General features: G+C 43.0%; 1 protein-coding gene across 2 annotated transcripts in view; it reads right to left on the reverse strand.

Annotated features, from left to right (window-relative positions):
• Positions 1-14,798, reverse strand: part of PID1 (phosphotyrosine interaction domain containing 1) — a 92,486-nt gene that overhangs the window by 43,467 nt on the left and 34,221 nt on the right. For both annotated transcript variants that reach the window (XM_076340936.1, XM_076340937.1), the window contains exon 2: positions 11,627-11,773. In XM_076340936.1, coding sequence (XP_076197051.1) covers positions 11,627-11,773 — 147 coding nt within the window. The remainder of the gene's footprint in view (positions 1-11,626; positions 11,774-14,798) is intronic.

Genomic DNA, 14,798 nt, shown 5'->3' on the forward strand with positions numbered 1-14,798 from the left:
TGAACATCAGCTCCCAAAAAGGGACAGACCATACCCTCAGTGGGTATAAAACAGTATTCTGTTCTATCAAAGTTAACAGGACACTACCCATTCAACATTAGTTTTTCATTCACTGATAAAACTTGATAAACTTAATTCCAAATTTACATTGCTGTGAAATTCAGTATCTGATTTCAGTGACAATACATATCATTTAATAGGATCTTGCTGTGAAATGATTAAAGGTGAATACCAGAGATTCTTGGGTTAGTAGTACCAGGGAAGTTCTTAACCTAGGAGTACTTACTGATTTTCCAAACTAGACCGTAAACTTTGAGAAAGGAGACAGATCGATTTTAAATAAGGAAAAAAGCTGAATAGTAAGAATCATACTTCTGTTGCACTTGTTATTCCTATACAATCTAGAATCTCAGAGAAGAAAGCTTGCTGAATTACCACAAGCCTGAAGTCAAATATTCACAATAGATTACAATAAAGGTAGTTGATCAGCATTCAATAACATACATCAAGCCTTAAAATAGCCCAGAAGTATTGCCTAAAGATGGTTATTGTTATGAACATTTAATTAACTATACAAAAAAAAAAAATCTTTTAATGAAAAAAAAAGTTGTTAGTCTCAGACACTGACATCCAACCCCAGGAACAGAAAAATTTCTTTCCTCTTCCAAGCTCATGTATTTATACATCACACTGCATTGCAGACTATATTGCAATAGCACGAGGAGAACAGGATTACTCCTGGGACCAACAGAAGCAGAGGTGGCACACACAGGACATTCTTTTCTCTGACGACATAATGTTTTTTTGATTGCAACATTAATCTACATTCCGGCAGCCTGTGCATCTATGAACGAGGCCAACGATACCTCATCTACAGAAGAATGGATCTGTAATCCATTTCAGCCTCCTTTTTTGCCTGTCGTTTGCTTCAGTGGGAAGCTTTCAGCACACAGGATCAGCCCCAAAATAAGAACTGATGGTTTTGGGCATAGTACAGCTGTAAGCAGAGATTACGAATTCCTGAGAAGGTTCATGTTGGCTCAAACAAGCGTGAGCAGTGGGTAGTCAGTGCCAAATGCAAATTTTGCAGTATTCTAATGGAAATCAAAGAAACAATAGCCATGGCTGCAGGGGAAGAGCCACACAGAATACCTTCACAGAACAAGCACGCATGTCCTTGTTGCGAAAAAGCACGCCTAAAAAGATCTGCCACCACCTCTCCCAGCACGTTTCACGCTGCTGAGTGGGAAGGTGCCCACCGCAATAATACGAGGGAGCAACAGTCGCAGAACCAGGAGTTCTCCGATTTTGTTAAAGAATAATTTCACGTGCTGTGAAGAAAGGGGGCCTCCTCCTCCCGAGAGCCAGCTCACAGCAGGGCCCGTATGTCCTAAGGGCCATGGAAAAGCACCCTGTGCTCTCCAGCAACACAAATCACAGCTCCGTCCTTACTGAAACAGCCGCACTGAGATGGAAATGTCTCTCAATGACACCCTAGAACAAAACAATCGACAGTGACTGCAGCATCTGCTCGGCGTAACCACTATAATAAATTTCAATCTCATTTTAATTTTTATACGTCAAAAGCTATTAGGTCTTAGATATTTGAACCTTAATTATTATGGAAGCAATTAGCTCCTATGACCAGAAGGCTTTGCCTGAGCAATTGTGATGAGCACAGTATTTCCTACAGCGTAAAAAATAAATATCCTAACACATCTGTAGCTACCGAGGACCTTACCGTTGCCACTGTGCTTCATGCTGGTATCGTGGCTTTGTGCCAGACTGCAAAAGATAGAACTCATTGCCGGGCGCTATATATTTGTGTAATTGAAGATTATCTCCTAAGGAATTCTGGAAATTCTGAATTTCAAAATTTAAATATTTCCTGCTGTAGAGAGATTAAGTTGTTTTTAAATATTTAAATATTCTTTGAGAGAAAACTATTTTGGCGTGCTATCTCCTACAAAGACAGCCATAATTAGACAACAGCTCCAAGTACCCTGAAAAGTGGGATTTCTAAAACTGACCAAAAAAAAAAAAAAAACCACCCCAGACATTTGGGTTTCAAGATACAAAGTATTCCATGGAGTTTTACGCATCAAAGGAATTTCATTTATATATATTGCTTTTTAGTACCTTTTTTCAATGCATTACTACTTAATAGAAGTATGCGTTCTAATTCTCAGCATCTTTTTTCGTTTTCCCCTAGCACATTTTACCCGCAGTACAGCGTGCCCACACAGCCTTCCCCCGAGCTTTGGTGAGCTGATCTGACCTCTGCAAACAGGGCTGCTAGCCGAGAACGGCAGCTGAACGGCAGGGGACAACAGAGCTATTTTAGAAAGCGTTTGGGCATCTTTCTGGGTGAGAAATACTACAGAAATACAAATGATACGTAGCAAAGAGCTGCTGAGCGTTCACCAGCACACAGTGCCTGGCCTCCTTGGGACCTCACAAGTTTCCCAGTTGCTTTTACAAGCAAGAGTGAAATTCAGGAATGGCCGGTGCTCATTGTCAACCAAGTCACAGGCAGCATTTTTAATTCCTATATATTTGCATTTTACACAGTGCTCTTCGAATGTCAATCACTCTCTCTTCCATAACTAATTGAACTATAAACTGTTCAGTGCCTTGTTTTACATTAAGAGGTTTGACTTAGATTACTTCTGCTGATAAATACCGTTTGCTAACAAAATTAAGGGCTGATGACTTCCAATTCAAGCTTTTGTTGAATCAAAGGCAACTAATAACATCAAAGCTCTGAAGCCAAAGGAAGTGCTCGATTCCAGCCAAAGGGACTTCTGTTTATGTTGAAAACTTTTTCCCAGGCTCCGTATCATGCATCATCACCCATTTTCTTCACTGGGACTCACCACATCCACTACAGGGACAGAACTACGTCAATAAGAAGAAACGTAAGGTACACAATGGTTGTGCAAGCAATACAATACATGCACCAAGGGGAGGAGTAAAGCACAAGACGCTAATGGATGCCGTGACTTTTTATTTCCTTGCATTTTTCTACGTTTTTTTGTTGTTTAGGGGATATTTTCTGCAGCCTACCACCAAGGAAAATGGGCTGGAACACACGTATATCTGAGCAACTGGCTTACCTGGTGCGACATTTCTGCTCCTATTTCTTCATGCAAGACAAAGCAGTGCTGGGAACAGGTCACTCCACACACAAAGCCAGGGACCCTGGGCCTCACTCCCAGGAAGAGTTGAGGAGACCCCCTGCACGCTAATTGTTGGGACTTTGGGGACGGGGGGACCTCTCTTCCCAAGGGACCGGTCTGGGCATCGTCTGCATGGTCCATGACAATTGGAAGCCTCCTATCCAGCCTGAGGAGTAGGGGACACAATCCTCTAGTCCTCCCGGGAGTGTTCACACATGCATGACTATTTTCATTGCAAATCTCTCTATGAAATCCAGCTCACTCCCTAATTTTCCTCACAGTATGCCCAGCCTTGAGCTCCCTCCCTCTTGAAGCAAATCCAAGGGGAACCACAGGGAGAAGGCCCTGCACCCAGGGTAGTTCAAGCCCTGTGCTGGCCACCAACATGCAGGGCAGCTCCCACAAATCCTCCTGTCCTCCCCCTCACCAGCGCTCTCCTCCCAAGGTGGCGGCCTTATTCTTTTTATGGAACTCTTTAAAATGGTTCGAGACACACATTCTTAATGAAAATCCAAAAGTAAACAGAAATAGGCAGAACTGTTTTCCTTTAATTAATATACATATATTCAGAGCAAAGTTACTCCACTGTATGTAGAAAACAGCTATATACTTTCTCCTATAAAGGTAGTTAAAGCAGAAACATGAAGCTGACTGAAATACATGACCATTTTTAGATGCGATGTAAGAACTTCCTGAATAACAAAATGCCCTTTACTTGAACCAAGGCTTGAAAAATGTCACCGGTGCAAACGTTAAGGGGAAAAAAAAAAAAAAAAAAATACCACCAACATATCTGACAGCACGTAACTCCCACCACTCTCAGAATACATTAGCCTTACAATGCCACTTTACCAGTAAGCAAATAAAATTGTGCCCAAATACATCCAACACAGCAAAACTGAACACTGCAGAAGGGCCTATTTAAAGCAGGGTCAGTTTAAGATTAATTCAATTGCTTTAGCCAATTTGTATTCTCCACCTAAGACTCCTGGACTTCAGGAAATGAAGCATTACGACGCTTTAACAACATGCTGCACTTGCATCTACCCTTCATATTTCTGTTAGCTCCTCCGCACTCGTTTAACGCATAAATCCCCACTGACGTAAATGGGCTTTCCACGCATGTAATAAAAAAATCATATGCAAGAGAGATCCTCTCTGAAGCTGAAAGCCGAGAGCAGCCAGTGCCAAACACCATGCAGCGTGCGGCTGCCCGAAGGCGGCTGCCATCCTGCATGGCTACGTCCCACCATGCTCACAACGGAGCCCACGGCAAAGCTCTCATTAACTTCACAGGTGCGGGGCAGGACCTTACCATATGGCCGTGTTTTGAAAAAGAAGCGAGCACATGCAACTCCCCATTTTCAATATTAGAACAAGACTCTGCCAAATTCTCTACAGCACTCTGGGATACAGTCATGTGTAAGGCTTCTGCAAGCATTTTACTCTTCCCTAACTTCAGTATTAAGCTTTTTTTTTTTTCTCATTTCTGTAATACTACATGAAGTAGCAGCAAACAAAATACTTCATCTTCACATAGCATACTTGTTGGGGCATTAGTTTATTTGATGCACTTCACTTTTGGGAAACACATCATTAAAGCCTCTGTATCTCTCACCAACGAGCACTATATCTAAATATACTGAAGCTATTAAGATTTGCCCCATGGAAGAGTTCCCATGCATCCTTTTGGTTCATTTCATGAGGGTAGAAAGAAGCAGAAAAACAAGCTCTCAATTCACAGTACAAAATATGTAATGCTTAAGGATAACAACAGAAGGCCTTTAATGAAGAAGAAAATAAGCTCTGTGCTTCACACTCACATTAAACATGGTGGAAAATAGTAGGCTGGGGAGTGATGGTACAGCTTAGCTTGTCTCACTTGTTTAATTTGTTTCTTTATTAAAGTTAATGGCCATCTTAATATTACAGGCTTACAAAATGGTAATGACGACCAGGCAGCTAGCCGGACTTGTATTTACAGCTGGATAACCCTGCACACAAAACAATCATTCTTGACCATGCTATAGCTGCAAAGAGAACATTTTTATTAAGCTTTATAAGGATAAAGTGAGGTGGTTTTATGAATACGTGCAGCTTCCAACCAGCTATGGTTTCAGTAGCCAAAATAGCGATAAATGTTCACGAGGAGTAGGGTTTTTAAATTATCTATGGAAATTTGAGTAAAACACTAGATTGTTAACTACCCATTTATGTCATCTGGAATTCCCCATCTCAGAAAGTCTTAGGGCACATTTTCAGCCCTTTTGAGCCAACAGGACAGTACAAACAGGAAAGAGTACCTTGGTCTCTGGGTATTGAAATGAGAGAGAATGTTCTCTTTGCATTAATTTTGACTGATTCAGTATCAAGACAGACAAAAACTCAACAACGCATAGTAACAGTGCAGCAGAGGGGAGCCATTCGCCTACTCTTCAGCTGGCCAGAGCAAAAATTTTGGGTTTGGGGAGCAATGAAGGGGAAGGGGCACGAGGCTGGGGTTGCCACCACCAAAACCACGCTGCATGGGCTGTTAGGCTGCATGAAGCTGAGAGCATAGTTCATCAATTTGGGCATCTTCTGAATGTTGAGGGGCCACCAGGCCCAGGAGACAGGGAGCATGCTGTCTCCTGAAAGCTAAAGCAATAATGTATTTGGCCACCACCACGGCTGCGCTGATTAGATGGGACACAAGCGTCAGAGGTTGCACAGGACAGAAATGCTGGGCAAAATAGCTTGGGAAAGTCTGTTCTGGGGGGGGGGGGGGGAAATCCAAAGAACAACAGTAAGTTTTAAAAGTGCAATGACCAATAAAAGCAGCAACACAACATTAATAAACTTGCTGTAGAGGCATCTAGGGTAGAGTAGAAACAGGGTATTTTGCAAGCATGTGGTAAGATACAGTCCTGCTGCAAGGCCTTTGCAATCAAAACTAATAAGGCAGAAAACCAAAAATAGGCAGTAATATCTGAGCAGACATTATTCCTAAATTACTCTCTTACACAAGGAATTAGAATCAGGCCTAGCAGGGCAATTTTAAGACAATGTTTTATTTATTTAATAAGTATCCCAATGAGAAACATTTTATTTCTATGGATCATAATCAGATCACAATCAATATTACTCGCTATTCATCCCGTAAACTTCTTATGAGCTTTTTCCCTTGCAGACTAACTTCCAGTCTCTGCTACACTGGTGTAAATCCTGTTGCTCAAAGCATGTTGAGACGGTTTCACATGCACAGAGATTTATTAGTAGGGCCTACAGTTGATGGCATGGATTGTTTCTAACGGTGAAAGTTACTTTTGAGAAAAGAAGAAAAATGGGAGAAAGACAGAGAGACAAAAGGGAAAATGAAAACTCTTGGCAGCAGCCAGCGAGGCCAGAAGAGCAGCAACAAGGGCAACAGGCTGCCCCAGTGGCTTTGGTGAAAGGGCACGGAGCTGCAGCTGGAGGGCGGGCTGCAGGATGCCCTTGGCATTGCACAGGTTAAGGCCCCTCAGGCACTGCCGAGCTCTCCCAGAAAACACCTCAAAACCAGTTAATAGGGTGACACAAGTGTAGAAACATCAGGTGTGTCCCGGAGTTGCAACAGTCAAGCTCGGTGCCTAACTGCCGACACTACACTGTGCCAGGGAAGCCCAACTGTGGCCATGGCCCCTTCCTGCTATAAAGGCACAAAATAAACCCCACCGTAATCACCACCCTCCAGCAAGGTTAGTACAGGAACCATTTTCTTTTTGCCTCGTGAGTGAAGCAATTAAGCTATTCTGAAAGCCCAAGTTCCAGTTATTTATATTACTTCTTGGCTGGTTTTTAAATCTCTATCGATATGTGCAAGACTTGATTTTAAAATGCCAGTACCATTCTAACACCGTTTATACAAATTGCTAAACGAGACTTTCGTCAATCTTCAACTAGGATACGTCATCGCAGAAATTTCAACATCATACCTTCCACAAAGCCTGAATTAATAATCTCACCAACTCAATCCAATAAGACGGGCAAGCAACGAGTATCATGCCTGTAAATGCCACATCATTAATACATATTTTCCCATTTAATAAAAGCATACTTTTAAGAACGTAATTATTTGCACTGTTTATGCTCCTCTCATCTCAGCTTCCCAGGCTGCTGAGAAAAGCTCGTCCACTGGTGGGAACTGGAGGAACAAGATCGCGTGACCCAGGTGGATAACAACGACCTACAGATTATTCAGCACTGACTTCACTTTGAAGAGCCTTCCAATAAAAAGGAAAAAAAAAAAAAAAAAAAAGAGTTAAACCTACGACACCCACTTCAAAAATCGCAGGCAGCATCTTTAACCTCTGTCCTTTTGCATTACTGCAGCAGTGCTGGAAAAGCTACAGCAGAAGAGAGTCAGTCATTTAGGCAGTTCCCTTCATGCCACCACCATAGCTCAAAGGGACAGAAATCAAGAAACATTAGAATCAGTGTAAGCCGATTAGGACATTAAGGAAGAATAAAACACTTAAACACAGAACTTAAACAAAATCTGTTAAAAGGCACAGAGAAAGCACGCATTCCTGAGTAGAAAGCAACTTATTTTCTGGAGATACTCCAGATTTTTCAGTTTCCATCTGGTGGTACTTAGTGCTGTGATAAGGGAAGAGGAGGTTTCCAGCTGCAACACAAGAGCGCACAACATCTGACATGAAAGACCTACAAGCAGGACAGCCACAGTCTAAGCAAAATCCTTAGGATCTGAACAAGGGTGGACACATTTTTATATACACACATCTAAATCACATTCATGCCTGTATACAGAAACATGCTCTATTTAAATAAAAGCAAATTAGGAACCTGTGATTGAAAGTGTGGTCCAGCTAGGAAGAACAAAAGTCCTACTCTCACTCTTTTTTGTCCTTCCCCAGCACAGGGTGGGTTAGCTTAAGCTGAGACTTGCCATTTACAGGTATACAACAAGCCAGTTGGCTTTTTTCATTCTTCGGAGCAGCTACTGACCTTAACGCTTGGTGCTCCAGCATACACAAACGCCACGTCCGTCGCAGGAAGAGGCAGGACGCACGTGGGTGCTCAACCGCGGCTGCCAGAGAGATGACAACCCTCTGGGCGCTGCGTCCCACTGCCCTGCCCCGACAGTCTCAGCTGGAGGAGGACGAGAAGCTGTGGTTCCTCTGGGGCCAGAGACCTGCCTCTCACCTAACGTACGCCATGGCTCAAACGAAAGCAAACGACCCCCCAGGAAAAACCCAGAGTCCAAGCGCTTTATTGTACCCAGAAATCCTGCTCTGTTTTATGCTGTCTGCTGAGCGGGGCTGCAACAGTCCAACCCCAGGGTGCAGGGCTGTCGCTCCCCATTTGCAAACAGGACTGGTGGGGAAAAGAGGGGAAGGGGGGGGCAAGAAGGTGCCCTTTGGGAACTACGGCCTCCCAGTCAACCCCTGTCTCACTGAGCAACCGGCACCACAAACTCCGAAACGTGTGCGCCTAAAGCTCTGTGCTGCAAATCAATGCAACTACTATCTATTTCTCCTGTTTGGTGAAATCATGCCCACGAGTCTAGAAGGGTGGGAAAGGCGACAGCACAGCCAGCCCAAGCAGCCAGGCGTAGACGTGCAGTAACAGGAGGAACGAGTCTTAAGCCTTCTGCTGTAAGTAAAAAATGTATTTTAGAAAACACGATGGCAACAAAGTTGCATCAGATCTGGAATTGGGCAGGAAAGAGAAGTTCTCTGAATTTGTTCAATTATTTAAACTTTCCAGATCTTGTGGGGGTTCCCCCTAGATTACTTCAAGCAAGACATTTCTCTGCTATTCTTAAAGCCATCCCATTCAATTACAGAATGAGATTGGATCTCAGCAGAAAAGGGTTTGTTTTTTCAGGATTCAGCAGCTAACACCAAATGAAAGAGAAAGAGAAGCCTGTCTTGCGATGAAAGGACAAGGAAAAGAACAATCGCATAAGAAAACCAATGCCCAGACCTCTGAACAGCAAAGCAATTGCATCTGTCAAGTTCCCATAACAAGATGGTGCCAGCTGAGGCTTATGTTAAAACTGTGCAATAAAATTAGATGACTGGAGCCTCTGTCAGAAGAATGATGCTATCTCATTAACAGGATTACATAGAAAAATTGGAGGGATTTCAGTCAAGAGGAATAAAACGATTAAGGATCAAAAGAGTGTGACTCATGAAAGAAAGTAAAAAATGGATGCTGTGCTCTTGCCTGAAAAGCCCCCGTCTCGGAACCGGAGAGGCTCGGTGGCACCAGCGACACCACAGCATCTCTCCGCTTACCCCTGGAGTAACAGTGATAGATCAGACCCCAGAGAGCGAAAACTCGTATTATAAAGTACTGGCTTTGTTACGGCAACACTATTATCGTATCACTCAGCAAGAAACTAATAATTAGAGGGGAAAGAGGAGAGGAAGGCTAATTAGCTATAAACAGCTGGAGGATACAAGCCCCGTAAGAGAAGAATACATGTAGTCAGGAGAAAAGAGAGGGAAAAAAGAGATTGTCACTAGAGAGACTGGGTAAAATCAGAGCCTGTCAATTAATGACTGGAGAGGATTTCTTAGCCATAGGAACAACATATATGTGGAATCATCTGCCCAAGGGGGCTGCTGGAAAACACAACTGCTGAATCATCTGAAGAGGGGCTGGCCACCACCCCAAAAACACCACCATAAGACTCCAGCACTGGCAGGAGGTGAACTAGCTACAGGGGCAAGGGGAGAAGGAGAAACAGTGCAAGCAGGAAAAGGGGGGTGTTGTTGCAGCAGATGTTCCCTAGTCACCACTATGCTATATTGCAGGAAAAATAAATGAATAAATAAAAAAAGAGATCTCTAAATATAGGATGAGATTCTCTTCACTGAGAGGTTCAACATCTCTCTGCAATCCATTTTTTCCAGTTGAAGGACTGTAAGTTAAGTAAAAAGGTTCATTTAAATTCTACACACGTTCACAGAGATAAACTGATTTCAGAAAGCATTATTATGTCTGAACTCTCTCTCACTAGGGGTGAAAGCCAGATACTTTGTGAACCATTTTTATGATAGCTAATATTCTCTACAAATTCATTAGATGTCAACATAGAGGACAAAAAGACATCACCGTGGAAGAGCAGATGCTACGAGCTACCGTACAAAGCATGTTAGAGGAATGCAGGGCAAGTGACCCTATGTCAGCGCAGCGCAGCACTGCTTCAACACCCAGCAGCGGTCTTGTTTCTTGGCTATTGTGAGAGGCAAAAAAAAAAAAAAAAAAATCAAACAAAAATGACACTTCCCAAGAAGAAACTTTGCTAAGGAAGTACCAGACCTGGAGGTGCCCAAGCAAAGCCCTTCACAGCACGCCCAGAGCCCGTGCCATCCGCACGGTATGCCAAGAGAAGCAGGGGAACACACCAGGAAGCAATTTCTTCCAAGCCCATCTCACTCACATCAGATCCTCCAACAAGGAAGAGTGTGTGCGCACACGTGTGTGTATACACACTGGCAGAGGAGGGGGTTAGGACATTTAATTGCACTTTGGACCTTATCCAGTACATGTAGCAACAGGCAATGGCTCTTTTAGAGCTGACACTTTACAGAGCAGTGGAGGCTGAAGCCCAGTTCTCTCCATTTTCACCAAGACCCTCGAGGGCAGGGGGATACTGCCTACAACTGACAGCCGGGCTGGGTGAAGGGGACTTGGCTGCCGAGTCCCGACTGGCAGCACAGGCCAAACTGGTACCCAGCTCAGTCTGCAAGGCTGCGCACAGCTCTGCAAGGCTAGGCGAGCTCTGCAACCAAGGAAAATGGCTCCAACAGAAGATGCAAACAGAGCAGATTTGTTTGCTATTTTTATATGGTTTCTTACCACAGACGAACACACTCGAAGCTCTTAAACCATTAAACATAAAAGAGCTTTTTCAGAAGCTGTGCTTTGATGTAACTGGGCAAATTCATCTTGTTGCTTAACCCAATCAAGATCTGTCTCCTCCCCACCCCATTTTCTGATTTTTTTTTCTCTCAAAAAAAAAAACCAGAAAAAAAATCCAACTAACTTCAAGTTTTAAGCTGCAACCCTATTTCAGTAGGTATATACCTCTGTTAGTGCAGATTGCTAAATGCAAATACACAGCATTTGGCCCTTCATCTCCCATCTCAGCACCGGCACTTACAGAAACAATGGCAGGGTTTAAAACGAGAGATGTTCATTGCAGGCCGTTAGAACTCCTCCACAATTTGCATTGTGCCACACAACCCAAACCATTTTTTCCTGAAACCCAAAATTTCTGGTCAGAAATGCCCAATGACTTTTTTGATTTACAAACTTTATAGTAATAGTAGCAGTTAATGGGGTTTCCAGAACAACGACGAGCATGTTGGTTACTTTGGGCTCTTTAGAGCCCTCACACAGACATGGGACACCTCCACAGCGGTCTCATTCCTTAAGTTTATACTCCCGAGTACCTTGCATCCAGTGTGAGTCCGGGTCTTCATGAGGGGGGTTGTGGTGCACAGCTCAATGGCTTCTGGTTCGTGGAAGATCACTGTCGGGAGTGGCTCTTTCCGAAGAGTTAGGACATTCAACTTAGTCTTTAACATGGTCTGAAAGTGCTAAACAGAGAAAGAAAGGCAATTATCTCCAGTTCTAGTGCAGAAAAATGAGTTAATAGTTGGACGTGTCTCCATGTTTCACTTGCTGTTCAGTGCCTTGGAAGTTTCCATGGGGACAGTTAACAAGTTTTATAACTAAAGACAGCGAACATCCATTATTACTACTAGCAATGTGGAGACTGTTTTTAATTAAAAAAGATATACGCACACAAAATGAGAGGATTCATTAAAGTCCATGTATGTCCCAAAAAGGGCCTAAATTCAATCTCTGATCACTCCCAGGCATGTTATAAAACTGTTCATAGACCCAGCTCCTCTACTGACGACCATACGGAGGGAAAACAGGATCAAAGACCATTCAAAGAACTATGCATTCATCCATTCTTGTCTTCTCTCCTCTGTCCTTACATCTCACCCCATTGACCTTTGTAGATGTCACCGTTCCCACTGAGCTGAATTGCCTCATCGGTTTGCCTTTAGCATGCCAATTTTCAATTCTCTTCCTTTATAAGCAATAGTTCCTCTAGTCTCCAATGTAAATGCCACTTCTGGTACTAACCAATAGATGTCATTCAAAACTTGTCACTTGCTGTAACAGACAAGAAATAACTCCCCAGGCTCGGGTGAAGAACTATCCAAGTGGACAGTATTGTCGTTGAACGAAAAGTTTCTCAGCGATTGCTTAGAGTGAAGAAAGCCAATCCTTGAAAGATTTCCAAAACAATTTTGTGGAATCAGAGGAGTCAGAGAAATTTTTCAACATTTAGATGTTTCTTTGAACTGACTTTCACTTGAGAAACTGAACATTTTCACTTGCTACTATGTATCTAAGGGGGAAAATATACAGAAATGAAGCAAATCAATCTAGTATTCCCAGCTAGTAACATACTACAGCACTGTCTAAAGAAATATGCATTTATTAAAGCTTCATAACTTGACTCTTATAAATCAGCAGTTATTAGACGCATGTGCAATGACTCCAGATTACTTTTATCAAAACCAAACCATTTGTTCTGACTTTTGATGGGAGATTCTCAACTTGTTTTGCAGCCACCCCTTTCCTCAGCCTCCCCTTCTCCTCTGCAAGGCAGACAAACATTACGGGGTCTGGCTTGCAGAAAGAGAGATGCTAAGTGATTTCCCAGAACCGTACAAGAAGTCTCTATCAGAGCTAGAAAATCAGCTCAGGTCCTTGCTTTTCAGTCCTGTGCTTTAGGTGAGGAGAGTGCCTATTAAACATTTTATTTATACACAGAGGATGAATCAACTATTTAGACACTATGCTGTTTTCATATGGATTTTTGTGGATTCGAGTATTCCACTGAAAATGCATGAGAATTTCTTGGAAATAAACTTCCTTTTTAATTCATAAATACTTTATCATTAGCTAACTGAAAGCCTGTTAACACACTTCTCAGTTTAATCCTTAGCTCATCAGTGTTTAGGTCTAACAATTGCTATGATACTGAATCTAGAGCACCTTAAACGCCCTCATAAGCATATTCAAGGCATAAACACTAACAGTCTGTGAAAATAGTACTTGTTTTACTACCTCACACATGAAATTACAGCCTGTTACAGCAATACTTTAGGGCCTCCGCGCTGTTTGTGCAAGCATTCAAGTTTCCATCCCAGTGAAGAAATCTACTCATATTATCTTTCGTTTGGCTCATACTACACGTTATCCCATTCACTCTCCCCAACACAGCTCCAGCAAGAGAGTACTCCATTTAAGATGACTATACATTAAAGAATATTCTTTGACACGCATTTCTGAAGGTAACAGAGCTCTTTGCCAGCCAGGACTACTAAACTCGCTGAAAAAGCCTATTTCATTTTACCTTTCAGTTACGATTAACAGCCTTTTGTTTCGAGTTTCCTAGGCTTCTCTGGTGAAGTCGTTAGCAAAGGCTAAACAACAGATAGCCAGCCATGACAAGTGTAAAGCAAGCTCAAAGTTTCAGATCCTGGGTTTGAAGGAGCACCGCTGATTACCAACCGCAGCGCTGGGCTTGCTGGTCCCATTAACTAGTTGCTCTCTACTACAACTGCAGTTCTCTCCATTAGCTTGACTTGCTTTTATATACAGGCTCTAGGTCTGCTGACTTACTGCAGAGATTGTATTTCTGGAGGAGAAAATATGCAGAAGGGAGAGGGTGCTGGAGACCTGCCGTGCACAGGTTGTGGCGATTCCCCGCCTGTGACCGGCCCCTTTTCAAGCACGGGGAAATGCTGCCTCCAAGGTCATCTGCCGCCTTGTGCGTGCAGGGGATGGGAGAGGAAGACAGAGGCGGAAGACTCACCTAAATGGATTTTTAACCTGAAGTTGTACTATGTTGCTGGTGGGCCAGTTTTGGATCAAACCAGAGATAATGGTTGCAAAATATCAGGTTGAAGAAGATCCTATCCTAGCATTTAATTTGTCCCTCCCTGTGTGCTGAAAGAGCTCCGTTTCCACAGATGATCTGTTTACAGAGGTTCTCAAATAAAGAACGGTGCTTCCATTAGATACTCAATAGATGAAAAAACTCCATTTAGCCCCTCTGAGTACTGAGCTTGGACCTCCAAAATGGTGGTTCTCCTCTGCTAGCATCTCTATCAACTTCAGTGGGACTACTGACAGAGCACAATTTGACCAAAATGAGGAAAGCCATGACAACGATCTACTTTTTTTTTTTCGTGTTTTAACAACCACATATACAGTCTTAAACAAGGAAGAGACTACTCTCTGCCTTACAAAGGCAATTCAATACTTGTATGAGCAGCAAGTTGAAGTGGTTGGGTGCCAAAAACACTAGAGCACAATTGGCAGCAAACAGATAATTAGTTGCCAGAGAAGTGCAGGACGGATTGGGGGTGGACACAGAAATAGCCTTTTTTCTTTGGACAGCATGGCTAGCGCAGACAACGCTGCGCTCCCTGCAGACAGGTCATATGATGGCTGCCATAAGAAAATGAAGTCTCTGCCAGGAGACATCATGCAGTGAGCCCCCAAATAAGCAAGTTATTTAAACACATGCCTAAC

Source organism: Aptenodytes patagonicus, chromosome 6 (genome assembly GCF_965638725.1).
Source record: "Aptenodytes patagonicus chromosome 6, bAptPat1.pri.cur, whole genome shotgun sequence".
Classification (NCBI taxonomy): domain Eukaryota; kingdom Metazoa; phylum Chordata; class Aves; order Sphenisciformes; family Spheniscidae; genus Aptenodytes; species Aptenodytes patagonicus.